Genomic DNA, 27,682 nt, shown 5'->3' with positions numbered 1-27,682 from the left:
TAGGAATCTTGTATTCCTTTGTTCTCTGCCTCCCTTACAACCCCCCTCTATTCTATACCTATTAAGAATTAAGAGCAGAATTCACATACTGCTTTTCCTTTTTTTTTTTTTTTTTTTTTTGTTTTGTTTGTTTGTTTGTTGTTTTGGTGCTGGGGATTAAACCCAGGGCCTTGTGCATACAAGGCAAGCACTCTACCAACTGAGCTATATCTCCAGCCCCCCACATACTGCTTTTCCTCTGTATACTCTATTAATTTTTTTAGAATTAAAATAGACATTATCCCTCTAAAGAAAAAAAGAAAAGAATTAAGTCTATTTCATCAGACTTACAGGTTGTTATTAAGTCTATTTCATTGAATTGCATGGTCTTTTGTCATAGTGATCAAGAATCCAGATTTAGAAATCACAGTGCTTAAACTAAATCCTGAACCTTGCTTCTTGGCCAGTGCAATCGTAGGCACTCATCTGGAAAATGGGGATAATAGTGGCATCAAAGCCATTATGAGAATCATAATGAGTATTAAGTATTGCCCGGCACAGGTGATGCTCAAATACACATAAACTGCACTTACTACCAATTTAAAATCATTGCTGTTATTATCTATACACAGTTTACTATCTATCCCTGTAATCTCCTGGGAGCAGGGACTCTCGCCCTTGGTATCCTTGGCATATTGTGTTATACGATCATTAAGTGACTGTAGAATGGGGACAATGGAAATGACATTTACAGATTTTGTAATATTGTGAATCATGTGAAATAGGTTTTCCTTCGAAAATCCAGAATGACATTTTCTTCTAATTTCCAAGACTTCCTGAGAAAAACTAACTGCCAGAAAGTAATGGTTTTCACCATTAAGTGAACATTTTTAGCTACTGCAGTATGTAGGATCCTAGTGGTTTTCCAAAGCACTTGACATTGCACTGAGACCTTTTTAAAGCAAGTCACCTGTCTTCACATTGTCCTCTGTTTCCAGGGGGCAGTAGTCCCATCCTCCCCCAATGCCTATTTTTAATATGATTGAAAAGGAGTTAATTGCCCTGCTGTGTGCTTTCTCCTAGTCCATCAATAAAGCCATGGAGAAGGACCATGAAGAATATAACATTGGCGTCCTGGACATCTATGGTTTTGAAATATTCCAGGTAAGGCCAGCTTGAATAATAGGAGATTGGAGGTCTGCAATAAATAATTTAACAAGAAGAAAGAAAAAAAAAAAGCTCATTTTTGCTTTTGTGAGTTCTTCATGTACCTTTACTAAATTAATTTCTCCTAAATATAAATTATGCTTCTTTCTATTGATGCATTCAACATTGCTATTAAAGCTTTTCACTTTGAGACATTTCTCTAAATCACTAAGAAATGACTTTTAAATAATTTTGAAAAATTATTACAAGCAACTACTTTTTTTTCCTCCCCAGAAAAATGGCTTTGAACAGTTTTGCATCAATTTTGTTAATGAGAAATTACAGCAGATTTTTATTGAACTGACATTAAAGGCGGAACAGGTAAGCAGTCTCTCTCCTTCATCCTGTTCTATTCTAATTTGGTTTAAGGGGTATAGATTTGTTCTTTGATAATAGATTCAGGTTTCAGTCTTGTATTAGGAAATATACCTAATAAAGTCATGCAGAAAAACCATATGCCATTGCAGCATTTTAGTTTATGAAATATAAATACCATCTGCTACACTTTCTTTTTCCTTCGGCAAAGGATGCTGTGAAGTTGGACTTATGACTGGCTGTTTTTACTATACTCTGACTCATTGACCAAGTGGAAAACGGGAGCCTAGTTCCAACCCCAATTGTCTATGCATATACTGTGTACCAAAGGAGAAACTTGGTTTTCTCAGATTCACAGCACTCCCAATCTCCCCTAAAAGTAAATGTATTTTTAACAAAATTGGCATTTTAATTCTCATTTGAGGTAACATGTCTTGCTGATACCATCTTCTAAAAGTTCATTGCAGTTTCCATCTCATTCCTGATGCCAGCTTGTCTTAGATTCCTAGGGCCACCATAAGGAGGTACAAACTAGATGGCTTTAAAAACAGCAGACATTTCTTCTCTTGCAGTTCTGGAGCTCAGAGTCTGAAATCAGGGGTCACATTCTCTTCAAAGAATTGGGAGAGAATCCTTCCTAGATTCCTAAGATTCTTCCTCTTCCAGTTTCTGGTGGCTTCTGATACTCCTTGGCTGTGGCAGTATAACCTTCCCTCTTCCTTTCCTTCCGTCTCTCTCTCTCTCTTTTTTTCTTCTTCTCTTTCTCTTTCCCCACCCCACCCTCATGTGTGTGTGTGTGTGTGTGTGTGTGTGTGTGTGTGTTTTCTTTGTGGTACTAGGGAACCCAGTAGTGGCCACCTAAGCCTGAGCTACACCCCAACCCCTTTTATTTTATTTTGAGACAGGGTCTCACTAAGTTGCTGAGGCTGGCTTTGAACTTGCAGTCCTCCTGCCTCAGCCTCCTGAGTCACTGGGATTAAGTATGCACCACTGTGTTCAGTTTCCTTCTTTCTTTTTTAAAGACACCAATCTTAGGATTTAGGGGTTACTCTAAGTTCAGAATGATTTAATCATGAGATCCTTAAATAATTAAATCTACAAAGATCTTATTTCCAAACCTCATATTCTGAGGTTCTGGGTGAATATGAAATTTAGTGGGATACTATTCCAGCTCCTCCATATATCAAAGACTATTTGGAGGTAATTTAGTGATTGTGTTTTTGCCTCTGCTTAAGAAACTACAGTGACCAGTATTTCACACAAAGCTCTGCCCTGGGATCCTGGCCCTTCCCAGTGCAGAGGAGACAACCAAGGTGAGGAGTTGAGATGAAAGTAGCAGGAACTGAATCATATAGGTATTTTATAGGGTGTCACTCAGACTCTTTTAATTTTATGATAAGTTTTGTGGGGACCCATTGAAGAATTCTGAGTATGGAGTGACATGATCTGCTTCGATTTTTGTGTTTTTGAAAAGGTTGTTCTTGCTCTATTAACTTTAAATAGTAGAGTAATTCAGGGAAAACTGTACCAAAGTAGAAGGTTGAAGTCCAGTTAGGAGCCTGCCTGTGGGAAACCAAGCAAGAAATGGTGGGGGCTCAGACAACAATGGTAGCAGGGCCACTGGTAACATGGTAAAGGGCGGGCAGGTTCAGTACATATTTTGGAGCATGGACCCAAGAGGACTAGATCAAAAAAATTGGCAATACTCTTAAGAAAGAAAGTAATCAGGGACATTACGACTCCTAGATTTATAACTTGAATGACAGGGCCAGTAGCACAACTGTTTACTGAAGTCTCAGATTAGAAGAACAGTTGACTGGAAATAGTGCGAGATTTGGAAATAGAACTCCTCTCAATATTAAATTTGAGAGGCCTACTGTACATTTACCTGGAGATTCCAAAACAGGGAATATATGAGTCTAGAACTCACTGCTAAGGTGTAGACTAGAAAAATAAATCCAAGTCTCATTAGCTTTTATGTGTTATTCAAAGCCATTCGATTGTTTGTAGTAACTTAGAAAAGGAGGGCTAAAAAATCAAGACAGCTGGAAGATTGAGTCCTAAGACTCTCCATTCTATATCAAGGTCTGGAAAGAAGAACTAATCTAACAAAGGGAGTTATAAAGCAAAACTACCAAGAAAGGAGAAGAACCAGCACAGTGCGGTTCTTCACATGATGTTCATTACATTAAATGGCAACTGATCTGAATGGAGAACCTTTTCTTTAGGTACCTTGATGCTAATTGTACTACCGTCCTATGTTTACACCAAAGAGAGATTTCTTTGTTTTATTTGTAATGGGATCAAATAGACTAAACAATATTAAATTATCATTTTTGTCTATGAAAAACAATTGTATTATAGCAATTTCATATGGTTTAAACTAAACATAAAAATTACCAAGTTATGAAATGTTCCTTTCCTATCACCTCTTGGAAAATAAGAAATTACAGTTCCTAGTCTTTGTTGAAGGACATTCAAGTTTTTCTTTCACAGTGATTTATGTGAGTACCTGGTTTTTGTCATACAGGAAGAATATGTTCAAGAGGGAATAAGATGGACACCCATTGAGTACTTTAATAACAAAATCGTGTGCGACCTCATAGAGAACAAAGTTGTGAGTATGGGTTTACGTAAAGTAGTTTGTGTGCTCTGTTTTATTGTTTTAGAACAGGCAAATTAACAACTCCAATTTATATAGAACACTTAACAGTTACTTTGGGTTTCTGTATATGTGTGCATGTGAAAACAGAACAGTAAAGTTTTATTCTTATGGTAAATATGACATGTGTATGAGCAAAATGTCAATTTGCAAATGGAAGTTACTGCTGAATTCTAGAAGATAGCCATCACTTATGTTGATAACATAGTTTATAAAGAGCAATAAAACAGGCCCTGTCTTCAAGTCTAATTGTAATAAATGATTCATAAGAAAATAAAAGCTGTGTAGACAGAGAGCGTTAAAGAATTGTTTCTGTTTGTTTGGTTGGTTTTTTAATAAAAGGGAAAAAACAACAAATACTCATGACATCCATAGACATCTGGTCATTAAATAAACTAGTGTGTCAGAGCAGGGAAATAATAAATATGGGTAAAACATGAGGAATGTTTATAAAAGACTGCTAAATGAAAAAAAAGTAATGCACAATAGCAAGTAGATGGTGTAACTGCACCAGCAGTATCTATATATGAATGACAGGCTGAAAGAGAATATTAAGAAATGAATTAGGGTCAAAGACAAATGTTTTAATTTTTATTTTGGCCTGTTAAAGTCAAACAAGTATGAATAGGAGTGAGCAGATAATGATCTGTACATGACTTTAAATAAACTTGAGGGAGTTAAACAGCTTCTTGGAAAATGGATCTTGGACCATCTGGAGCCAAGTCATAAGTGATGACTCCCTGTTTAGGATTAAGTACATTAATGCCTGAAGATGAAGACTGACTTTAAAGATGGTACCTTAGCTTTAGGAAGCAGTTTCCTTGCTTAAGGGCCAATTGGCACTAGGTATTTTTAGAAGGATCAGTGACGGGGGCCTTGCCTTCTTGGTCTGGCAGAACCCTCCTGGGATCATGAGCATCCTGGATGACGTGTGTGCCACCATGCACGCTGTGGGCGAGGGGGCCGATCAGACACTGCTCCAGAAGCTCCAGATGCAGATTGGGAATCATGAACACTTCAACAGCTGGAACCAAGGCTTCATTATTCACCACTACGCTGGGAAGGTAGGGCCAGTGACCCGGGTCCAGCAGGAGAGGGAAGTGATCCATTTTAATGTCTTACTGTTGGGTCTGTGATCTGTTTTCTCATGAAGCAAATGAGATCCATGTCCATATGCCTCACTGCATTTTATTCATTCAACAAATAGTACCGGGCTGGGGATGTGGCTCAAGTGGTAGCGCGCTCGCCTGGCATGCATGCGGCCCGGGTTCGATCCTCAGCACCACATACAAACAAAGATGTTGTGTCTGCCGAAAAACTAAAAATAAAAAATAAATAAATATTAAAAAAAAAAAAAAGAACAGTTTTAAAAAAAAAAAAAAAAAAAAAAAAAAACAAATAGTACCCATGAAGTATTTGAGGAGAAAAAACAAAATACTGTTTACACTACTGAATATTTTTAAAGCATGAATCACCCTGGTACATATAGTAATGCAGGAATGGATTTTTGTCTTGCCCTTGCTGAACTCATAAACTTGCATTCCTTGCCTGCCCAAGCCCACTGAGAATATAAATCAGACCCAAAGTTCACTTTGGTGTTTGTTCTCATGAAATACATGAGTCTTAGGTGCTTACTGAGTGCCAGGCTCTGTAGAGGGTGCTGGTGTGACGTTTGGTCATGGCTGTTAGGGACTTCCTGGTCCTATGGAAATGCTGGCAGCTGGAAGTTTGCTGGGGCCCCTTCGGCTGTGGCTCTCAACACCCACTAGTCTCATCTTTTATCTCAGCCTGTCCCTTGTTAACCAAGGTCTCCAAGCAGGAGTTTCTGGCCAGATTGGTGCAACTCCAATAATCATTTCTGGGAAGAATTACAAAGATACAGATGACGTGGCCCATTGCAATGGATTAATGAGTATGAGGAGTTTCACTGTTATTCTGTCTTGCGTAAAATTTAGGAAAAGAATTAAATTTATTGCTTAAATATCCCTGTGGATTCCTTGAAGAAAGGGCATGTGATCTGAGAGATGGAGTCCTGGTCACAGGTCATTGGGGCCATCTGGGCAACCAGATGTTCATCAGTATCTGCAGGCCATCTCCAGCTAACACAGCCCTCAAGTGACAGTCTGTGGTCAAATCCCAATGCTACATCTAGAAACACATTCTGGTGAGGATAGCCATGCCCCTGGGAGGTTTTGTTTTATTTTTATTTATTTATTTATTTTTTTTTTTGATCCAAAGAAAAACTTGAAGGATAAAATTAGATTTCTTTCCATTCTTATCCAGGTATCCTATGACATGGATGGCTTTTGTGAAAGGAACCGTGATGTACTTTTTATGGATCTAATCGAACTCATGCAGAGCAGCGAGCTGTAAGTGTTATTTGCCTTATCTAATGTGTAATACAGGTTTGACATTTTCAATATTAAAACAAACTTGTAGTATTGGAGTATTAGTGTTTTTGCTCCCCTGAACTGTCAAGTCTGGCTTATGATTCAACTATTGGTTTTTCAAAATAGTGTTCCTTTTTCAAATCTCAATCTCTCCCTTGTGCTCCTAATCCTTCCTGTCCCCAAATTCTAAATGCTATTTGTATGCCTAACTTCTACTGTTATCCAGGAGGAGGGGCCACACTGGGTTTAGATCGGGTGGCCATTTATGACCACTTACGAGTGGAACAACCTGCTTCTGTGATATTGTGCCCTTGGAACAAAGGCAAAAGAATTTCCGTTGTTGCTTAGTCTTAAAGATGACTAGTGGCTTAACAAGATCCAAGTTAACCTGTGTTCCTGAGGTACTGGGAACCCAAGAATTCTGGGAAGGGCAACTAAAATGGATTGATTCAAAGATCCATTTTAACTCCCCAGGCCCTGTGCAGGCTATGGGGTAGAGCTCTCAGCACCAGCTCTGTGTCTCTGAGGTCCTGGCTGATGGATAAGGAGATGTAATGTTCATGAGTGGCCCATATGTGCCAGGCAAGTGCATTGTTCCCTACAGCCTTCCAGATCTTAGAGTTCTTAGAGCTGCTTCCCATTAAGATCTGCCCTTTCAGTCTCTGTTACTTACACTGTCCTGACATCAAGGCTGACTTCTCTAACTAACAGCAGAGGTTCTGGTAACTTTCTAAGAACATCCTAACTGCCATGAAAGTAAAACAGAGCTTCCTTTTCAGGTCTTGGTCAGAAGCCATTCTGTTCCATTTATACCACCCACATCCCTCCCCAGTCTCCTGTCCCCGTGCTCTCACCTCCTCGCACAGACACCACCACCTTTGAGATGTCAGATTTCTTTTCATTCAGAGCACATAAAATCAATTTGTTCTTCTCTAACAAGGTCAGGTAAGCCGCAAGTCCTGACTTGTGGGTTTTATAGCAGCCAGGTGAAGACTCGCTTCCAGAGATAGTTTTTAATTATTAAAATTCCTGTCAAGTTCAAGAGCTATGGATGGTTCCACATAAACTCCTGTCATATAGACACAATACACCGTTTTGTAAGCGTATTAGCTGCACATGTCTATAATTATGTCTGGTCAAGTTACAAGCAGATTGCTGCCAGGCTCAGTGGCACACATCTGTAATCCCAGTGGCTGAGGAAGCTGAGGCAGGAGGATCGTGAGTTCAAAGACAGCCTCAGCAAAAGTGAGGTGCTAAGCAACTCAGCAAGACCCTGTCTCCAAATAAAATACAAAATAGGACTAGGAATGTGGCTTAGTGGTCGAGTGCCCCTGAGTTCAATCCCCAGTACTCCATCTCCCTCCTCCACAAAAAGCAGGTTGTTGGGGAGATTTCAGAGAAAGTTCTAGATACCCAAAAAGTCACTTAAGAGGAAAGGAGTTTGAGTGTTACATTGCCAGTTTACATGGATCACTTCATTCACTCAGATGGAAAATATTTATTAAACACCTACTATGTACCATGCCATGCTTCAGACACCAGAGGCACTAAGGTGACTAAGACACTGTCCCTACCCTATATCTGATGAGGCAGGTATGTTGGTACAAGCAGCTCAGTTACAACTACTGAGGACTAACATCCAGCCAGAGAAGCATTAGAAACCTGATACAGCTCCACTTGGAATCATTCATAGAGCAGTTTGTGAAGGTTTTCTGTATGGGGGTGAAGACTGGGTGCTAATGGCATTTGTGAGCAGAGGACACTGCTGTTAAGTACCTTCCAATGTGTAGAACACCCACTCCCAACAAAGAATTTCCAGCTGTGACCATCAGCTCCTGCCCAGGTTCATAATCCCTGCTCCATAGCACAGTGGCCTCTTCACTGAATCCAGATATTCCACACAATTCCTTAAGCTCCTGTTTGTTTTGGCAAACACATATCCGTTTGCCTCTGTTGTATTCTATGACCTAGGTACCTCATATCCAGTGGGTAGGGATGTTCCAAAGCCAGGCTTTAAGGGTTTTTCAGGCTGAGACTCTGAGATGCTTACATGTTAGAAATCCTTCTTTGTGTCTTATGTTGGTAGTTCATTTCCCCTGAGTCACATCTTTCTGGCTCGCACTGTGAGTCGGATGGTCTCTCAGTGGCCAAGGTTTTGTGTTTCTGGACGGTGCCCCACCCCTTTTTCTACAGAAGTAAGCTTTTACCCACCAAGGCACTTACAGATTGCTAACCTATTCTCTCTCTCCTTTTCTAGACCTTTTATAAAATCTTTATTTCCTGAAAATCTGCAAGCTGACAAGAAAGGACGCCCAACTACTGCGGGAAGTAAAATAAAGGTTTGTTCTATTTGGGAAAGTTTATAGATTCCTAGAAGAGCTAGAGTTCCTAGGAGTTGGGAACTATACCCCCAGGCCAGGAGGGGGCAAGTGGATGGCACAGAGATGCCCAAAAGTAATAGGCTACTTGTAAAAAGGTCACAGGATGCCAGCTGAATTTACTTGGCTGTTCTGAATCTCCAATGGGTATTAAGTACCTCATAGCTTAATAGTCAGCAGATGACAACCAGCTACTTTCTTCAGATCTGGAAGAACTTATGTTAAACGATCACAAGTTTTGTGGTTCGGAGCCATGTTTCAGATCTTGATGACAGTTTTCCAGGCCAGGCTCCAAAATTTGCCAAGTATAGAACATTACTTGCCTAAAATTCAGCTTCATCTTTCAGGGTGAAGTCTCAATTTAAAAATTTTAAAAGGACTAGGGATGTAGCTCAGTGGTAGAGCACTTGCTTGGCATGTATAAGGCCCTGGGTCTAATTCTTAGCATCACAAAAACAAAACCAGAAAGTACCAACTTGCACCTGGTTTCCTCTACAAAACCTGAAGGCTCCTCTTGGCTGGAATCTTCTACTGCTATGAGCTTCCACTGATGGTTTCCTTTACTCCAGCCAGGGTCTCTGCCTTCAGGAAGCTTACCAGGTGCTAGGATGGCAGGCTTCCCCCATGAAGCCTTGGAGATGAGGAGCCAGAGAACAGAGCATCCAGCACCAGTCACGGTGTCCATGAGGCTGGGCTTATCCAGGAGGGCCCATTCTGCATCGCTCCTCACTGGGTCTTGCCGTCCCCTCCTTGCTGGGAATTGCAAACACATCTGGCCACATGGTGTCTCAAAGTCAGAAGGAATTCTTAGATCTTTCCTGGGGTCTCCTGAGGCTAGTGAGTTGTTCTATGTTATCTGAGCCATTGCCTTGTGAAATTCTTTGTTCCTGATTATGCTCTGAATTGAGAGGTTATATCAAGCACACTTTATCATGTAACTCTGGGACGTAGTCACTTAACTATTTTCTAAACCATTTCCAGTTAAAAATATTTTCTTAAAAAGCATACCAGTTACATAACTCTCCAACTTTACAATCAAAGAGGTCATTCAGTGATTAATAGTAAGGCTTTGGGCTTCTGATTGCCTATGTTCAATTCCAGTTTTGGCTTTCACTGGCTGTGTGATACCCAGCCTGTTACTTTAACTCTCAGGTCCTCTTTGGCTTATTTGTAAGATGGAGAGCTTAGTACCTATCTCAAGGGGTTTATGTGATGATTAAATTTAATAATTCATCTAAAGCATTTAACACAGCACTTGAAACATTGTTTGCACAAAATGATTGTCAGTTTCTCTTGTATTCCACTCTGTCAGTTCCCTCCCTACATCCTGTTTGTGTTACTTAATTTTCTTTTTCTATTTTTTTTAATAGTACTAAGAGTTGAACCAAGTACCTACATCCCCAGCCCTTTGCATTTTTTTAATCTTGATGCTGGGTGTTTCTAAATTGCTGAGGCTGGCCTTAAACTTGGGGTTCTCCTGCTTCAACCTCCTGAGTCCCTGGGATTGCAGTATGTACCACTGTTTCTGCTTCATCTCTGCTTAATTCTGAGTGGACATTTTTATGTGCATGTGCTGGTTCCCCACAGATGGCTGTTTCCTCCTTATTCACTCAGTGTCTAAATCCATGATGTCCTTTCACTGAGCCCACCTGGATAGCCCAGCCTCATGAATACAATGACTGGTGCTGGCTGCTCTGTTCTCTGGCTCCTCATCTTCAAGGCTTCATGGGGGAAGCCTGCCATCCTAGCACCTGGTAAGCTTCCTGAAGGCAGAGACCCTGGCAGGAGTAAAGGAAACCATCATTGGAAGCTCATAGTAGTAGAAGATTCCAGCCAAGAGGAGCCTTCAGGTTTTGTAGAGGAAACCAGGTGCCAGTTGGTGCTTTTTTTCTCTTGTGTGTTTGTGTGATGCTAAGGATTAGACCCAGCAGGGCCTTATACATGCTAGACAAGTGATCTACCACTCAACTACATCCGCAGCCCTTTTATAAAAATTTTATTTTGAGACAGGGTCTCACTAAGTTGCCCAGGCTTGCCTTGAACTTGGGATCTTCCCGCCTCAGCCTCCTGAGTAATTGGGATTTCAGGCACATGCTTCCATGCCCAGCTTGCTCAGTTTTTGCTGTTTTTTAAGACAGTCTTGCTATGTTGCCTCAAACTCCTGGCTCAAGTGATCCTATTATATCAGGCTCCCAAGTAGCTAGGACTGCAGGCACTGGACACACCACCTGACTTTACAAGCTATGTTTTGAGCTGGAGAGCAGAGCCCTCTGAGTTATAGGGACATCAAATTCAAAGAGCTGGAGAAATTTAGTAGCCATCAGGCAGCCACTGGGATAATCTTCTGCAGCAAAATGTTGAGGGCAGGGAATAGATGAAGTTTCTGTGAGGCCTTAGATATTAATGTCTGTGTGAAGTTTCTGACTCATGGCTTCACTTCCAGGTCCCGGATAAGAATTTGCTCTGGGATGGAAAATCTAGTCATAAGACTGTCACATTCAGAGCCAAGGGCCCCAGATCATCAAGGTTGCAAATGACTCACTTTCAAGTGGTCTGGATTATTACCCTATAAACAAAAGAACAGGGATAAAAGCCTTTCTATCCTCCCATGAACACCTTCCCTTTCTTCCCTTTATATTGGTGTCTTCTTGAATATCCAAAATTGCCACCTTCCTGAGCTACTCCAAATGTTTAAGATGACAGATTTTAGGCCATTGTTACTGAAGTCAGCCACCTTATGTAAAGGGGTCATGCTGTATTTTCTCAACCATGATCATACCTTTCTTGGAGGATTGTTGACCTCTGTCTACCTCATGGTCTACCAGGAGTGAAAGTTTCCCTGGTTTTTATGTCTCCTCTAATACACCTTTTGAAGATACAGAGTCATGACCAAGTTTTATATTCTGCAATATCCACAGTATTTTGCAGATGTCATTAAGTATCATTGTAATGATTTCCTCAAGATAGAAGCATGGAAAGGATTCCTGAGATCCTTGAAAGAAAGATTAAATTGATATTCAAGGTAGTTCTAGTGTTGGATATTGTTTTCTAATTATTAAAAGATTTAAAACTATAGGATTTAATTTAAATATTCGTGTGAGAATGTCCATCAATTTGACTACTAATAAGTATATTATGTCTAACAACACTTGATGCTGAGGCCTCACTGAATTTTATGTTGTGGCTGGAAGAGACCAGTCTGGAAACTAGAGTGAAAGAGGATGCTGGAGGGAAACAGACCAAGCTCCAGGTTGGAGAAGGTGGACTGACCACAGCTTTGTCTGAGTGAGGCTGGAGCCCTATAGGGTGGAATGACAGGATGGGTGCAGACATTGTGCAGGTGATTGACTGCTTGATTCCCACCCCCACCCCTGTGCTGGGGATTGAATGAACCCCAGGCCTCATGTATGCTACATCCCTACCCCATGGACTGCTTGAGTTTTTAACATCTAATCCAACATTTAGATTAAGATATTATAGGTTTTCTAGTTTACAGATAGAGAAACTGAAGCCTGAAAAGTTGAGTAATTCATCATGTAACTCACTAATAGCAGAGCTGACCCCTACTCCCCTACTTCATCCTGTCAAGAGTGAAATGAGAAACTTTTCCCCTAGCCTTTTATCGCTGTCCTGTCTTGGGGTTTTCTATTTTGATTCCCTCTGCTGTTGAGAAGTATTATTGGTTCCTTTCTGTCCTAACCTGTAGGCTGACTAGAATCAAAGCTAATCCAGTTACCACTTTGCCACCACCTCAGTTAAGCTGACCCATAGGTGTTGACATTCAGGATGATCCTAATGACTAAGACACATTCCTCTTTGTTGAAATTAATTATTCTACAACCTGATGGCTTCTGTCTAAATCTGGCTCACCCAATTAATTCATTTTCTTGGTACTGGGAACTTAACCCAGGAGCACATTACCACTGAGCTACATCCCCAGCCTTTTTTATTTTTTAATTTGAGACAGGGTCTCACTAAGTTGCTCAAAGCTTTCCTAAGTTACTGAGGCTGTCTTTGAATTTGTGATCCTCCTGCCTCAGCCTCCAAAGTTGCTGGGATTATAGGTGCACCATGGCACCTGGCCCAGTTAATTCATTTTCTGTCACACCAAATTACTCTTGTTAGGAAGGCAGAATAGCATTGTGGTTGAGAAACATGGACTTGGGTTCAAGCCTTAGCCCTGTTGCTTAAAAATCGTTTCATCTTAAGCAAACCTTTCTTCCATTAAGGCCCAGTTTTCTCACCTGAAAAACAGGAATGATAATAGTAGCTACCATTTAAGGTCTTGTGGGACAAAGGTGAGATGATTCATGTGTATACCCCATGACACAAACTCTGTCAACCTTGCCTGTGAGGATTTTGGAAAGAACTATGTCAAGTGACACAAACTTGTGTCACACTTGCCTCTGTCTGCTTTCTGACATTACAGTATAAAAGAAAATGTGCTGCTAAATGTTTAGGTAAGACTGAAGAATCTGTGAAGTTTTTTTTTTTTAATTTGATGCCTTAATTAAATAAAAAATTAGTATCAAAAATTTAGTTTAAAAATTAATAGTTCGAGGACATAAAGAAAAGCTTTGTTTACTCTAATCCATTCTGCATTTTCTTTTCAGCTTCACTTTATATGTTGCAAACATCGTCAGATTTGTTTTCAAGTGCAGTCTATATCATCAAAGAAGATAAACAATTTGCTTTTTCATGAGACGGTTTCGCTTTAACGGGGCAGCCTCCAGCTCTGTCCTCAATTTCAGGCATTGCAAAAAATGCTGTTTTCTGCATATCTAAATAGAGAACGTAATTCACCAATGAACATCTTGCTTTGAACATACCCAGTAGTTTTTCTCAAGGGTTTCAGATTTCCCAAACCCATGAAAACAGAAAAGCCCTAATTGAGAGAGCAAATCCCTATTGCAAGCAAATCCCTTCTGCTGACTAGAATGGTTTCCCAGCTCTGGAGATGCCTTTTTGCTATTTTCTTTTAGAGGTTTTCTCTCTTCACCCTTGGAAGGAGAGTTAGCATATGTGCCACATCCGTGGGCTCACAGGGTGTACTCAGCTGTGGTGGGAATGCTGATGTGAGCCTGACTCCTATTTCTTCAAACAAAGCACAAGATTCTCATGATTAGAAATATATCCTGAGCAATTCCAGCTTTATTTATGTAGTTTTTCCTGCTTGAACTCAAATTATGTTTTGGGGAGCCTTTACTAATGGTTTTATTTGGAATGGTTTAGCTTTGTGAAGGAACAAGTGATCTGCCACAAGGAAAGTGCTCAGAGCCTGCAGGTTTATTATTGAGGAAGAAGCACAATTAAGTGGCATACAAGAAGTTTATAAATTTGGAGATTTTTATCATCTTTACATCTTTCAATTATGAATTTCTATCATTTTAATAAGGTGATTGTTTGTTGATTAGATTCCAGAAAAGAGAATGCAGGGGATTTAGAGATTTTTATACTCATAGTTTTTTTTTTTTTTTTTTAATGAGAACAATGAATTTGCAAAGGCCTCTATCAACATAAATTGAACTTAATTAACATGCTTCCTTGTACCCCATGAAAAGAATTGCCTGTGAAGATTTACTTGAGTTTTTTTGTTTTTCTGGGTGTTTATTAACTGTGCTAAAAATGCTTGGTTGCTTTCAATGATCGAATTTCCAACCCATTTAAGAGTGATAAAACCATCGTAAAAATTAGCAGAGCTTTAAGAATGCTTAGTAGACCCGATTTACGTTTAATGAACAAATTGTCATGAAGGTTAACTTCCTTCCAGTCGTATTTTACCATAGTTACACTCCCACAAGTCTCCTTTGAAGGTTGATCTCACTTTAAAGAAAGTTCCATGTTTCTAACTGATATCATTCTTCCTGTCTAGAAACAAGCCAATGATCTTGTGAGCACCCTGATGAAATGTACACCCCACTATATTCGCTGCATAAAACCAAATGAAACCAAGAAGCCCAGAGACTGGGAGGAAAGCAGGTATGGTGCCTGGCAGGTGGGGAGGTGATGCTGGCTTGGGGCTCTGGCACACTCTAACCTCTGGCCACCATGAGCCATCTCAGGCCGGAGCAGTTCCAGTTGCCCACACATGCTCATCATATGTGTCCTGTGTCTTGACTTTTTCAGAACAAAGCCTATACACTTTTCCCCTTACTTGATTTTCCTATTAGCGCCATTCAATTCAGAATTAGTAATCTATAATATTGATCTTGGCTAGTCTGGTGGCAGATAGAAAAACCAAAACCTTAATACTACAGAATCATGATGGTTTGAAAATTAATTTGAGGCTTTATACAGATATTCTTAGTGCTCGGCTCCTGCTTGGTATACTTGGGATATGGTCCAGGATGTTTAGCTTGGGTCTCGAAGGGAAAGGCTAAAGAGTGTGTTGAAAAGCAATCTGTAAGCCACGGGAGCTCAGACAATACAGGACATGCTGGGCGTTCCTGAATTCCACGGAAGCATTATGTAAAGGAGCAGAGGGACCCAGAGGGATGAGAGTGGAGAGAAACCTGTGGGCACAGTGAGGCTCAGTGAGGCCTTTCAGTCCTGACTTTTGAGGAAGCCCATGTCACTGCTCCTCCTACAACTTGTACTTAGAACCACAATCTAAGCTTGAAAGATGGAGTGTTGAGTTGAAAACTATTAAGGTGCTGACTAGAGGATATCTTTTTTGTATCCAGTTAGGAATCCAGACACACGTTCGTAGGAAGCCTGACCTTGCTGTCCATGGGAACAGGGACACAGTCCATGAGACAGGGCTGGGGAAGATATTGAACTACACAGTGGACCCAGGCCATTGCCACCAGACTACCATGTCCCAGGGCATGAGTCACCTCTTTTCTTCTCTTGTAGAGAAAAGAAAATAGACTTTTTAAGGCATCAAGTGACTAAATCAAAGGTTTAACACCAGAAAGACCAGGATTAAAATTCACAGCTGCTAATTACTTCCTCTGAGCGATAAGTATAGGTCCGTTTCCCACCCTGCTAGAAGGATCCTCCATCAGCCATGGCAGATAATAAATACTTGATCCTTTATAAGAGGGAAAAGATAGTTAAAAAAAAAAAATCCCCACCCACGCAGGCCACATGGTCATTATCTGAAGGTCTTTCTTTCCATCTAGCATGCCATGATGCAGTCTGATTCTGTCTTCTCATCTTAAGAGACCTGCTGCTGCTCTGGTGTAAGAGCTTCTGCCCTGCCATGTCATGGTCTTTCTGAGTAAGCTCATCTATAGATGCATTTTCCTATAGCCTCTCTTCCATTCGAGCTCTGAAATTTTTCAATTTAGTGTGGTATGAGATTTCTCCTATCAGCCTCTGATGAGAAACTCACACCTCAGGTGATGAACCCACCTTTGGGCAAGTCTTACTCAGGGTGCTCTACTGACCTTCTCTAACTCACTATTGTCCTAATCCTAGTCTCTACATTAGCCTCACTACTTTTTTTTTCTTTTTCTTGCAATACTAGGGATTGAACCTAGAACCTCACACATGCTAGGCGAGCGCTCTACTGAGATACTTCCTCACTGCTTCTCATTACTTTTCTGCTTGCTAGCTCTCCTGTTGCTTCAAAGCCACTATCACGGTTCTCTTGGTTCTTCTCTGTATATATTTTTTTGTTGTTGTTTTTCTTTTTTCGGATAGTGCTGGGGATTGAACCAAGACCTTGTACATGCAAGGCAAACCCTCTACCAACTGAGCTATAGCCCCAGCCTTTGGATTTTCTCTTGCATGAGCTAATCACCCTGTTCTTTAAGCAGTGCCTCTGAGACATGGAATTTGATCATTTCCCTTCTTGGGTATTGACCTGGGCATGCTAATTTATTCTTCACTTTTCTGAAATGTGTATTTCAGTTTCTCCTTTAAGGCCAAGACTCTACCATCATTATCATCTCTTCCCTCCTGAAGATTGAAAACATCTTTTGCTTTTCTACACTGTTTCTCAAACTTGAGTGTGCTTAGGAACCCCCTGAAGAGCTTGTTAAAACTCAGATAACTTGCTGGGCATTGTGGGACATGCCTGAAATCCCAGAGGCTTGAGAGTCTAAGGCAGGAGGACTGCAAGTTCAAGCCAGCCTCGGCAACTTAGTGAGGCCTTAAGCAATTAACAAGATCCTGCCTCAAAATAAAAAATAAAAAGAGCTGGGCATGTGGCTCAGTGGTTAAGCGCTCCTGGGTTCAATCCCTGGTACCAAACAAAACAAAACAAAAACCCTCAGATTGCTGGGCCCCACTTCCAGGGTTTCTGATTTTGTGGCTCTGAGGAGGGGCCCAGGGATGTGCATTTTTTAAAAAACATGCTGGTGATGGTGGCCTATGATACATCACACCTTGAGAACCTCTGGTCTTGAGCCAGGAGCTGCACAGGGTTTGGAGGAACTGTGTCCTGGTGCTGGTCGATCACTAATTACTATATCCCCTCTCCACTCAGTTTCTTGGTCTTTTACACTAAGAGGGTCAGTCTGGAATAGGATCTCCATTCTGACAGAATGAGCACTTTGAAGATCTCTTGCTATGGTCAGTCTGCTCTGTTTCCATATCACTCTTACACCTACCCCTTCCACACCTGTGTGTGCACATCCCGTCTCCCCACCCCCACCACATACACAGACATACACACAAGTTGAGTGGTGTCATAGGCAACCTCAGAAATAAATTATGAGAGTCTTGGGAGCCAAGGTATTTCGAATGGGCATGTTAGCCCACTCTTTGCCCATTTCAAACTACCCATCTTCTTGTTGGAGCAAATAATCTTAAATAAAAATATATTTTTGCCCTATAAATGCAGCACCCTGCCCAGCACACCCTGCCCTAGTCCACATAGTTAGCTCTGCCAAAAGCCCCTTTGATTTGGAAGTAGTTCAGTAGCTGCTGCTCACAAGTTCCCTAACCCTGATTCTACCTTGTCATGAATCTCAGCCTGATTTATTGGAATATCAGAAAATGCTGAAAGTAAGACAGTGATGCATTTTATTAGTAAATCCTCATAAGGCTTTCCTATATTTTCTTTCTTTTTAACTTTCTTTAGTAACTCCCTTTATTTGAATTTCAGCAAAGACCATGATAAGCAGTCATGTAAATGGATTTAAAGATGGTCAGGAGTGAGTTGGTCAGTGTTGATGTGTGTTTCAGTAGGATTGATTCCTGGGACTCCCCTCCTCAATCCTGGGACAGATTTGTCAGCAGATGGTTTCACTCCACCCATGAGTGTGGATGCAGGGCCGTGAGAGGGCACTGTGTGTCGTTGGCAGGGGTTACACGCTTAATTAAGCTCTCTGCAGAGAGGGTTGCTCATTCAACAAGTTTGTGGGGTGTGGGGTTTTTTCTTTTCCTGTTGCAAATGTGTTTTTGTTTGGTTTCTGGCAAAGTTGCTTGCCCTGGATTCAGAATTGCTGCCCTCGTGAAGTTCCCAGGCCTTGGCCAACTTGAGTTAATGGCTGAGGACAGCCTTGGAGAGGATCCCTCCCTAGAGACAGGAATGGCACAACTGGGAGAACAACGGGGTGGTGTCTAGCCAGTGTCTACTGAGGAGGTGACAGCGCTCTAGGAATGTGCAAAAATTAACTTGGGTCCTTTAGTGACATAAAATTTTAAACATTACAGGATTTGTTAGACTGATTGTCCTGCTGAAGGAAATTTCTAAAAGAAAATTTCCTGAAGGTGGGGAAAAAATGGTGAATGAAACAGCATTTGAAACTGATTCATGGGAAAGGCATGTGTCATTTTTAATCAATGGGTGGTATGTCCCTGCCTTGGTATCTTGGCCTGATGCTGGTATTTGCAAAAAAGTACTGTAAAATGAGCAAACATTGGAAACAGGCATTTTGTGTGTGTTTTCGTCACTGGAGAAAAGGTCAGTGGTGAGTTTCAGATTTGGAGGACAGAAGAATGGAAATTTAATTATTTTCCAGCATCAGATTTCAGCCACTTTAGTTAAATAGATCTCTTCCTCCACCCCTGCCACATCTCTGTGTGTGTGTTGTGTGTGTGTGTGTCTGTGTATCTGTGTGTGTGTGACTTATCCAGGCAAATGTGGATATTAAATATTGATTCTTTCATATGAGGACTTTTTAAAAGTTAGTCATCTTGAAGGAGTCAACCTGTCTGGATGTCAGCTCAAGGAAGACTGACTCGAGGCTCTTTAAACATCCCTCACTGTGACACCTCATCCTTCCCATGCAAATCTCTCTCTGCTTCAAGCTTCATCATCCCTGTCTTCACCTCCCACCACCCCATTCTGCAGGCTTGCCTTTTGTGGGCTCTCTTCATTGTCCTCTGCACATGATAAATTCAACTCATCCTTCTGGTTGAGGCATGAAACACTGCTTCTAAGAATCCCGCTGTGTGAAAAATCCATTTCCTTGTCTATTCTCCCATCCTGGTTTACTTATTGTAGCTGGGAATGTACTAGAATAATTGCAGCTTTACATCACTCATGACAGGAACTAAGTGACTTATAGGGAAGGTACCCAGCTAGTAATTTATTACCATCCTCATTTTATAGATGAGGTAACTGAAGCACAGAGAGGCTACATAGCAGCAGAATCACGGGTGCACAGCAACCAGTTCCAGAGTGCGGGCTCTTCCCCACTGTCCTGGCTGTGGGGAAGGAATCATAGTGTTCCTCTTGGGGGCACAGGGTCTATAAGTAGTCATCAACAAGTATGAGGCTTATTTGGGAATATGGTTTCCATAAAAGCCTTGCTGGAGAGACAGCTGTCAGGACCCTGAGTGAAATTGGAGTGAGGAGGCTTCTAATGGTTTTTTTCAGCATTCATGTGAATCCATTCTCTGGAATCCATCATTAGTGTGGTTGACCAAATGTACCAAATAGGGATCATGAGGGGGCTACCTTCCTACCAAAGCACAATTCCCATATCCCATCTTCAAAAGAGATTTTCCTTTTAGTTTCTAATTTTCTAAACTACCATGTGTCCAAGTATCTGTTCTGTCAGCTTGCATCAGATGCAGCCCAGGCCCAATTTTTTTCTCCAGAGTGGATGATCAGACAAGTGTTCAAAACCTGTCTGTGGGTGTTCAAGAAACTGCTGTTCAGCAAGGGATGGGTTTTCACAATGTACATGCCCCACAACTTCCCAGACCTGCCAGGCCTCTTAAACCAAGGCATAGGGCGTGGGGCTTGTGTTCTGATAGGAAAATTGCATGTGTGGCAATATCCACCTACCAGTACTCTGCATCCACTTTCCAAAATACACTGCTAGAGATTCATTTTTATAAAAACCAGCCAAAACTATGATTCAAATCTATTTTGAACCATTTTAACTTAAGTGTTTGAAATTAATAGCTTCATATAGCTTTCTTAACTTGCATTAGAAAAATCCTAGAACAATAGGATCATTATTAATTCTAGAGTCGGTTCAGTAACAAAACAGCTCCAGCGCATTCCTGTAAACCCAGCAACTTGGGAGGCTGAGGCAGGAGGAATTGTGAGTTCAAAGCCATCCACAGCAAATTAACAAGGCCTTGTCTCAAAGAAAACATAGAAAGAGCTGGGGATGTGGCTCAGTGATTAAGCACTCCTGGGTTCACTCCCTGGTACAAAAAAAAAAAAAAAAAAAACCTCCAGTATAATTTAATTCAAAACTTAAACTTAAAAGTTCTAGCCTCTAGTCTTGAAAAAAAACAATATTTTTGTTCACAATTCAGGTAACAGGTTTATGGGGCTTTATTTGTATTTATTTTTTGAGATGACGTCTTGTTATGTTGCCCATGCTGGTCTGGAACTCCTGGGCTCAAGCAATTCTCTGACTTCAGCCTCCCAAATAGCTGGGACTACAGATGTACACCATCACACCTGGCTTTGAGTTTTTGTTTTACTATTAGTGTTTGAAATTGATAAGTAATATCCTCTTATATAATTGCAATGTTCTGCAACATTTTAAAAATTAATATGTGATCTGAGAGGCCAGCTTAGTATCTGAACAGTATAAATTATGTCTTTTTAATATGTTTTCCTGCAGATTGGAACTGGGAGTCAAGGAGGTTGGTTGGTAAGAATATAGGAATCAAAGATTCTCCAGTAAAGACAGGTGCCATTTTCTCTTTTGTAGGGTAAAACATCAAGTGGAATATCTGGGTCTGAAAGAGAACATCCGAGTGAGAAGAGCTGGCTATGCCTATCGGCGAATCTTCCAGAAATTCCTACAGAGGTAGGTGCATTACGCACCAGTGATTCTGGACTTTATTTTATGTAAACAAGTTTATTGAGATATACTCACATGGAATCCACCCACTTAAAGTACATGAATCAACACATTTACTACATCCGCTGAGTTGTGTATCCATCACAATTAACTAGAGCATACTCCTACCCTGAAAAGATGTCTCACGCTCTTTAGTTGCCAACCTTCAGTTCTCCCCTGACCCCTACATACCCACTGTTCTACTTCCCATCACTCTAGATTTGTCTATGTTGGGCTTTTCCTAAAAACAATCTGATATGAGTTCTTGTGCCCGGCTTCTTTCACTTAGCAGAGCGTTTTCAAGATTCAACCATGTGTAGCCTTCTGCAGGTCATTCCTATCTATTGCAGAATGTGTTCTATTGTGCAGATGGACCACATTTTACTTGTTCATTCATCAATTGGTAAAGGATTGTTTCCACTTTGGGGCCCTTATGAATAATGCTGCTATGAAAATTCATGTACAAGTCTTTGTGTGGACATGTGTTTTCATTTCTCTTGGGAATGTACCTAAAAGTGGACTTGCTGATTCATATGGTAACTCTATGTTTAACCTCTTTGACGAGCTGCCAGGTTCTTTTCTGAAGCAAGGCACCACTTCACATTCCCACCCGCAGTATTTGAGGGTTCCGATTGATCCCGATCCTTGTCAACATATGCTAATATCTGACTAAGCCTCCTAGTGGGTGTGAAGTGGTATCTCTTTGTGGTTTAGATTTGCATTTCCCAGATGGTAAATGATATTCAGTGGTATCTTTTTATGTGCTTATTGGCCATTTGTATTTCCTCTTTGAAGAAAATCCTGTCCAAGTCCTTTGCCCATTTTTTTAAGGGCTTTTTGTCTGTTTATTACAGAGTTTTAATAGAATATTTTTTAACCATTACTCATGGTAGAATTCATCAATAGCCATCAGTGTTTGGTAGGCTATTCATGAATTCAGCCAAAGTTCATGAATTCATGATAATTGTGAATAAGAATGGCTGAGGTGAGAAAAGGGAAATTGCATGGTAATGGAGGGAGACCCTCATTGTTACACAAAATTACATATAAGAGGTTGTGAGGGGAATGGGAAAATAAACAAGGAGAGATATGAATTACAGTGGATGGGGTAGAGAGAGAAGATGGGAGGGGAGGGAGGGGGGATGGTAGAGGATAGGAAAGGTAGCAGAATACAACAGTTACTAATAGGGCATTATGTAAAAATGTGGATGTGTAACCGATGTGATTCTGCAATCTGTATTTGGGGTAAAATTGGGAGTTCATAACCAACTTGAATCTAATGTATGAAATATGATATGTGAAGAGCTTTATAATGTTTTGAACAACCAATAAAAAAAAATTAAAAAAAAAAAAAAAAAAAGAATGGCTGAGGTTTAACTTAACTGAGCAAGTCAACAGTATGAAAGCAACTGCAGGAAAATATTTAGCCTACGTTAGGAATGAGCTTAAAGTATTTAAATTCAAAATTTTGTACAATCCATGTTTAAATTTAAACTTGTTTTTATATTTTCCTTATAGTCTATTAGGCAGGACCTATACTTAAATGTTCTTATTTTATGTTGCTTGTTTTTGAAAAGGATAATATTGAATGTCCTTAAAATATAATGTCATTCTAACTTCTCTAATGATTCTGAGGAGTTCTACTATTGTACAGTTATTTAATTTCCCTTAATAAATAGGGAAGTTAAGAAAAAGGAGATATAATCCAAATCTATCATCTAAATCAGAAAACATTTACATCTTCCTGATATATGATACAGAGGCAGGATGTAAGGATTTTTTAAAATTCAAATTTAGTGTAACAAAGATCTTGCAGCCTGGGGAAGAACTCAAATGTGATCTTTGAAGTCTAGTACCTCCAATAAGTTCTAATAAGATAGTTCTTCCTTTGGAAAGAACTTTTGGAAGTTCTTCCTAAGTGGTAGATTAGGGCAGCTGACCCCAGCTGGAGGCTTTATTAAAGGGCTTATCATTTCATATGACAGAGTCCTGTTGCCTCAGTTCCCACACATGCAAGTTTCCTGATGACTTTAGGAGTGGGTTAGATCAGGAATAAAATTCACTCTCTGGGGAGTGATATTGGCCAAATTATATTGTTATATTGTGTACACATACAAATACTTCACAACAAATTGTCATTACACACAACTATATATATATATAAAAAAAGAAAAAAGAAAAAAAATTCATCCTCTCTGATTTCTGAAGTAAAAGTGCCAATACACCAATAGTGTAAGCAGGACTGTATGAGAGAAGTAAGTAGGGAGTTGAGAAAAATAAATCTATAGAGATTTTTATGTCACTACAGCACCACTCATTGGCTGAGGAACAACTTACAGGTTAGTTATAAGACTTGAGTCTTCCTTAAATTGATCAGTAATACTAGAATAGCGTTTCTCAGCTGTAGCTACTACATCTTGGGCTGGATGACTTTTGTTGAGGGAAGTTGTCCTGTGTATTATTGTAGGGTGTCTTGCTGTCTTCTTAGCCTCTACCCACCAGATGCCAGGAATGCAGCCCCCTCCCTGTTGTGACAAACCCAAAGTGTATTCAGGCCTTACCTAATATTCCCCAGGGCCACAGCATTTTTGAAAAACAGCATTTCTTTGAAAATAACTTTTTTTAATTAAGAGAAAAAGATCAACTATAGGAAAGAGTACATGAAAAAGGATTTCCTGCTATCTTTCCCTAATTCAGAGGGGCCTGACTTCAGTAGTTTTAATTTTACAAATTTTAAATCTTCTAATATATTTCATGTACCTAAAATCTCTATTTGACACTTGCAAGTTCTCTCACTATAGTTAAAAACTGAAAGACTTCCTTCTTTCCATTTTATCTAAAAAACCAACCAACCAACCTGACTTCCACATGCAAGTATACAAGTTTTGCTGTCTTGGGAGAGCAGGAAGTCCATCTTCTCCTTTTAGGAATGCTCCAGGTCTTACTTGTTTAAGGGACCCTGAGCAGACTATGTGACTTGTTTGCAGTAGCTTCTTAAGTGAACTGTTGATCATCAAATCTAGGCTTCTCTCAAGTGCCATACACAGTACTTTGTGGTATGCCTCACGGTCAGTGGCATTTGGTGAAAACTCTTGTGCCGCCTGTGTTGAGAAACTTTCATTAAAGTGATTCTATTCTTGGATGCTTCTATTCTTTGTCCTCCTGCTGTGGACTTTCAGAAGAGACAAATAGTCCTGTCTTATAAAAGCAGAATCTTTTATTGCTATCATACTTCTCTTAATTTGATACTACTGGGAAAGTAGTAGTAGATTTGATTTCTCAAATCAAAATAATATTTGAAAGGCCATTGCTTTTCAATAAAAAAGTACATTTTCAGTCCCCCATAACAGTATTATAAAACAATTATTTAAATGGTCCACTAAAAACTGACTTGAAGTCCAGATATGTCAATGATAGGTAATATTTCTCTAGAGACAACACTCTTTTCCATAAGGAGTATGGAATCTCTCAGAATTCTTCTAGAGATGGCCCTGACTTTCTCAGCCAGTGAGACTCTATAAGTAAATGAACCATTTTGTACTTTTATTCTCTCCAAGCCTGAGACAAAAGGCTTCATTTATAAGTTTACTTCTTAGGTATCCATAGAAAGTAAAACCTGAGGAAAAGGATCTATTAAAACCCACCACAACTATCCACATCAGCATATATTATCCACCCCTGCCTAGAAAGAAAGCCCACAAGCCTAAATAGAGCAATGTTTCCAACACTACCTAGGGTGCAAGGTAGCTTAGAAAATAACATGTATATTTAGAGTATGTTATTTTTTTTCCTCTAGAAAATCCTTTATTTTTATCAAGACCATCCCTTTTGACGGAGTGTTAGAGAGTAAAAGTTCAAAAGATGCCTTAATGCCCCTTTTCATCATCCATGTGCTCTTGGAAGTCAGCCCTGCACGGCTTTGAGCAGTAGGAAGAACACTTTCACCACCTTCCCACTTGAACTTTCATACCTTTAGAAAGTGTTTAAAAAACTGTTAGCAATGGCTGTCACATGGAGTTTTGGCTTGGGAATATACCTTTAAATTCTTCAGAAAATACCTATTTGAGCTAGGCAGTATGTATTCCTTAATATAGATGGAAGAAACAATCCCAAATATTGCTTCTGATCCATAGGAAGAAAAATGTTGTAGAAATACAAAGACTTGCAAAGGTTATCTTTTGCACAATTTCTGTTTCCTTACAAGCATCCTTCCCTTGACCTTGACCTTGACCCAGTCTTTTAAAATGTGGGATTATTGAAAAGGCATTTTATGCTGTGGACTAGAGAAAAGAAAGAGTAGGATGGTGTGGAGTGGTAGAGAGCTGCCTGCTGGTTGCCAGGATTCTTATGTCCTTGCTTCAAAACATCCTTAAAACCCGAGGACCAGCAACTAGAGGTCACTGGGATCTATGCTGTATTTCTTCTGAGAAGGAACCATTGGATCAGTGACTCAAGAGGTAACAAGGAACCTATCAGTCTACAGGGCAGCATAGAGAATTCCAGGTAGAGAGATCAACCAGCTCAAAGGCCTTCAGAGAAAACATTTGGCATATTTGAGTTTTAAAGTGAGAATGCTTGATCAAGGAGTATAGGCCATTACCGTCATCCCTCCAAAATTATCACAAGTATCAGGTATTGTGACCCTTACCTTGTGTAACTGCCTGTCCTGCCACTCTATCCTGGAGTTAGAGAGTGAAATAGGTGGAGACATTGTGCTAGAATTATACCTTGCTCTCTCTATGGAAACCAAAGGGTGGGGTTGAGGATGTATCAAGTTTCATGAAAGCACAGGTAGCACCAGGCAACTCCCATGTGTTCTGAAGACCCTCACCCACCACTAGAGGCCTTGTCAGAATGAGACAGAAAATTTCTGCAGAGTTCCTTACCATAAAAAGAGACCAAATAAGAGAAACCCAGCATTATTTTCATAGGGAAAGAAAGGTTGAATTGCAATAGAGAGACCAATTGGCAGTTGCATGATATAAGTTCTTTAGTGCAAAATTTTGATTAGATCAATCCAGGCAAAATTGCACTCTTAGACATTTGTTACCTTAGAGGTTAAGTCTTTTCTTTCTTGCCCCTACCCTCCCTGAGCCCTTCCCCCTCATTCATGTAGATTGACAGTTCCTTCTTACCTTTCTATAACTCTTCCAATCACATCTAGAAAGGTTCTGCTATCAGTCATTTCTGTGTGGTTTAATTTGTTGAATCAACATCATTATATTACATATGAAGTTTATTCATGTTATGCATAACTTCAACTAGGCATTTTTACTTTTAAGCTTTTTATCTCTAATTAGAAAACAAGAGGATTTACTTCTCCAGGAAATTAATATATCATCAGACAATATTAGGGGGAGGCTCTTAGTGGGAGCAGTGTGGGCTTTTAGAATCACCTTAGTCCCAACCAGCTCCCCTTGAGCCCTAGACCCTGAAGGCAGGGCCAGTCTTTTCCCTTCTCCCTTGGCTGCCATAAGTCAGTCTAATCCTGATAGTAGTTTCTGGAAATAAACAGGGCCATGGTTCTCAAGGCCTATGCCATAAGTGTGTGTGGACCAAGGCCACACCTACCAACTGCCCACCTGCACACTCCTCTGAAGTTTCCTTCTGTATTTTATATCCTATAATGTGCTTCTCTCTCCTCAGTTATGTCACCTTCAACATAATTATAATAGTAATTTGCTATAATATTAAAATGAGATCATGCATCTAAAGCACCAATCATAGCACTCAATGCAGAGAGAGCAGGCCTTGCATGCTAGCCATTCATGTTAGTTTTTCCTGCTGTGTGCCAGGCATTACTTAGGTGCTGCCTGTGCACTCTGGGCCACACAAATGGGTCATCCACTCATGGGGCTGTCATCTTCATAGGGGAAGCATACATCAACAGGTCAACACCAATAGTAATATAATTATGAATGATGGTACATGGCATGAAGGAAAAACGCTATTTGCTATCAGAGAAAATATCAGGGGAGTAATTCTTGATTAGGTGGCCCGAGAAGGCCTGTCTGGAAGTGTTCCTGAAGCTGTGTCACCCTGAGTAGGAGAAGCCAGCCAAGTGAGGAGTTAGGAGAACAGCACAGCATGGGCAAAAGCTGTGGGGGAGGGAAAAAGTTTGGTGTGTGTGAAGAAGAGGGCGCACTTTGAAGGAACGTAGTGAGTCAAAAGCAGAGCAGAAGAGATGAGGTCAGAGATGGCCACGATCAGGTCATTCTGGCCCTATGACTAAGGACACACAGAATGTCCAGGCTAAAAGTTGGTGAACAGTAGTTATAACAGTTGCTTATAGGGAGCTTTGTGAAATTCTTTGCATTAATTGTGCTATGAAATCAGGAGAGATTAGTATCGAAAAAAGACCATTTATTTTTGCCTGAAGAGTGTCACAAGTGACCTTCAGCAGGGCTATTTTTAGACAGTCAGTGGTAAAACGGGAATGCTGATTTTCATCAGGATGTTAACATGGAAACCATGGGATAGGGAGGGTGTAGGAGAAAGCTCTGTGATGGGCATCTCAGACTTGAGGGATTTTTCTGGTCGTTGAGA

The 27,682-nt window shown here is 40.4% G+C and overlaps 1 protein-coding gene across 1 annotated transcript in view; it reads left to right on the top strand.

The window, feature by feature from the left end:
- Positions 1-27,682, top strand: part of Myo1e (myosin IE) — a 191,099-nt gene that overhangs the window by 124,769 nt on the left and 38,648 nt on the right. The window contains exons 11-18 of the mRNA XM_046460896.2: positions 1,063-1,143; positions 1,420-1,506; positions 4,031-4,117; positions 5,059-5,226; positions 6,446-6,531; positions 8,810-8,891; positions 14,803-14,909; positions 21,005-21,103. Of these exons, the coding sequence (XP_046316852.1) occupies positions 1,063-1,143; positions 1,420-1,506; positions 4,031-4,117; positions 5,059-5,226; positions 6,446-6,531; positions 8,810-8,891; positions 14,803-14,909; positions 21,005-21,103 (797 nt within the window). The remainder of the gene's footprint in view (positions 1-1,062; positions 1,144-1,419; positions 1,507-4,030; positions 4,118-5,058; positions 5,227-6,445; positions 6,532-8,809; positions 8,892-14,802; positions 14,910-21,004; positions 21,104-27,682) is intronic.

The sequence above is a fragment of the Marmota monax genome, unplaced genomic scaffold (genome assembly GCF_021218885.2).
Source record: "Marmota monax isolate L192 unplaced genomic scaffold, Marmota_monax_Labrador192_F-V1.1 WCK01_AAM20220418_F8-fsc00001, whole genome shotgun sequence".
In the NCBI taxonomy this organism is placed as follows: Eukaryota; Metazoa; Chordata; class Mammalia; order Rodentia; family Sciuridae; genus Marmota; species Marmota monax.
The sequence above is the reverse complement of the archived record's forward strand: the minus strand, read 5'-3'. Positions and strand labels throughout refer to the sequence as shown.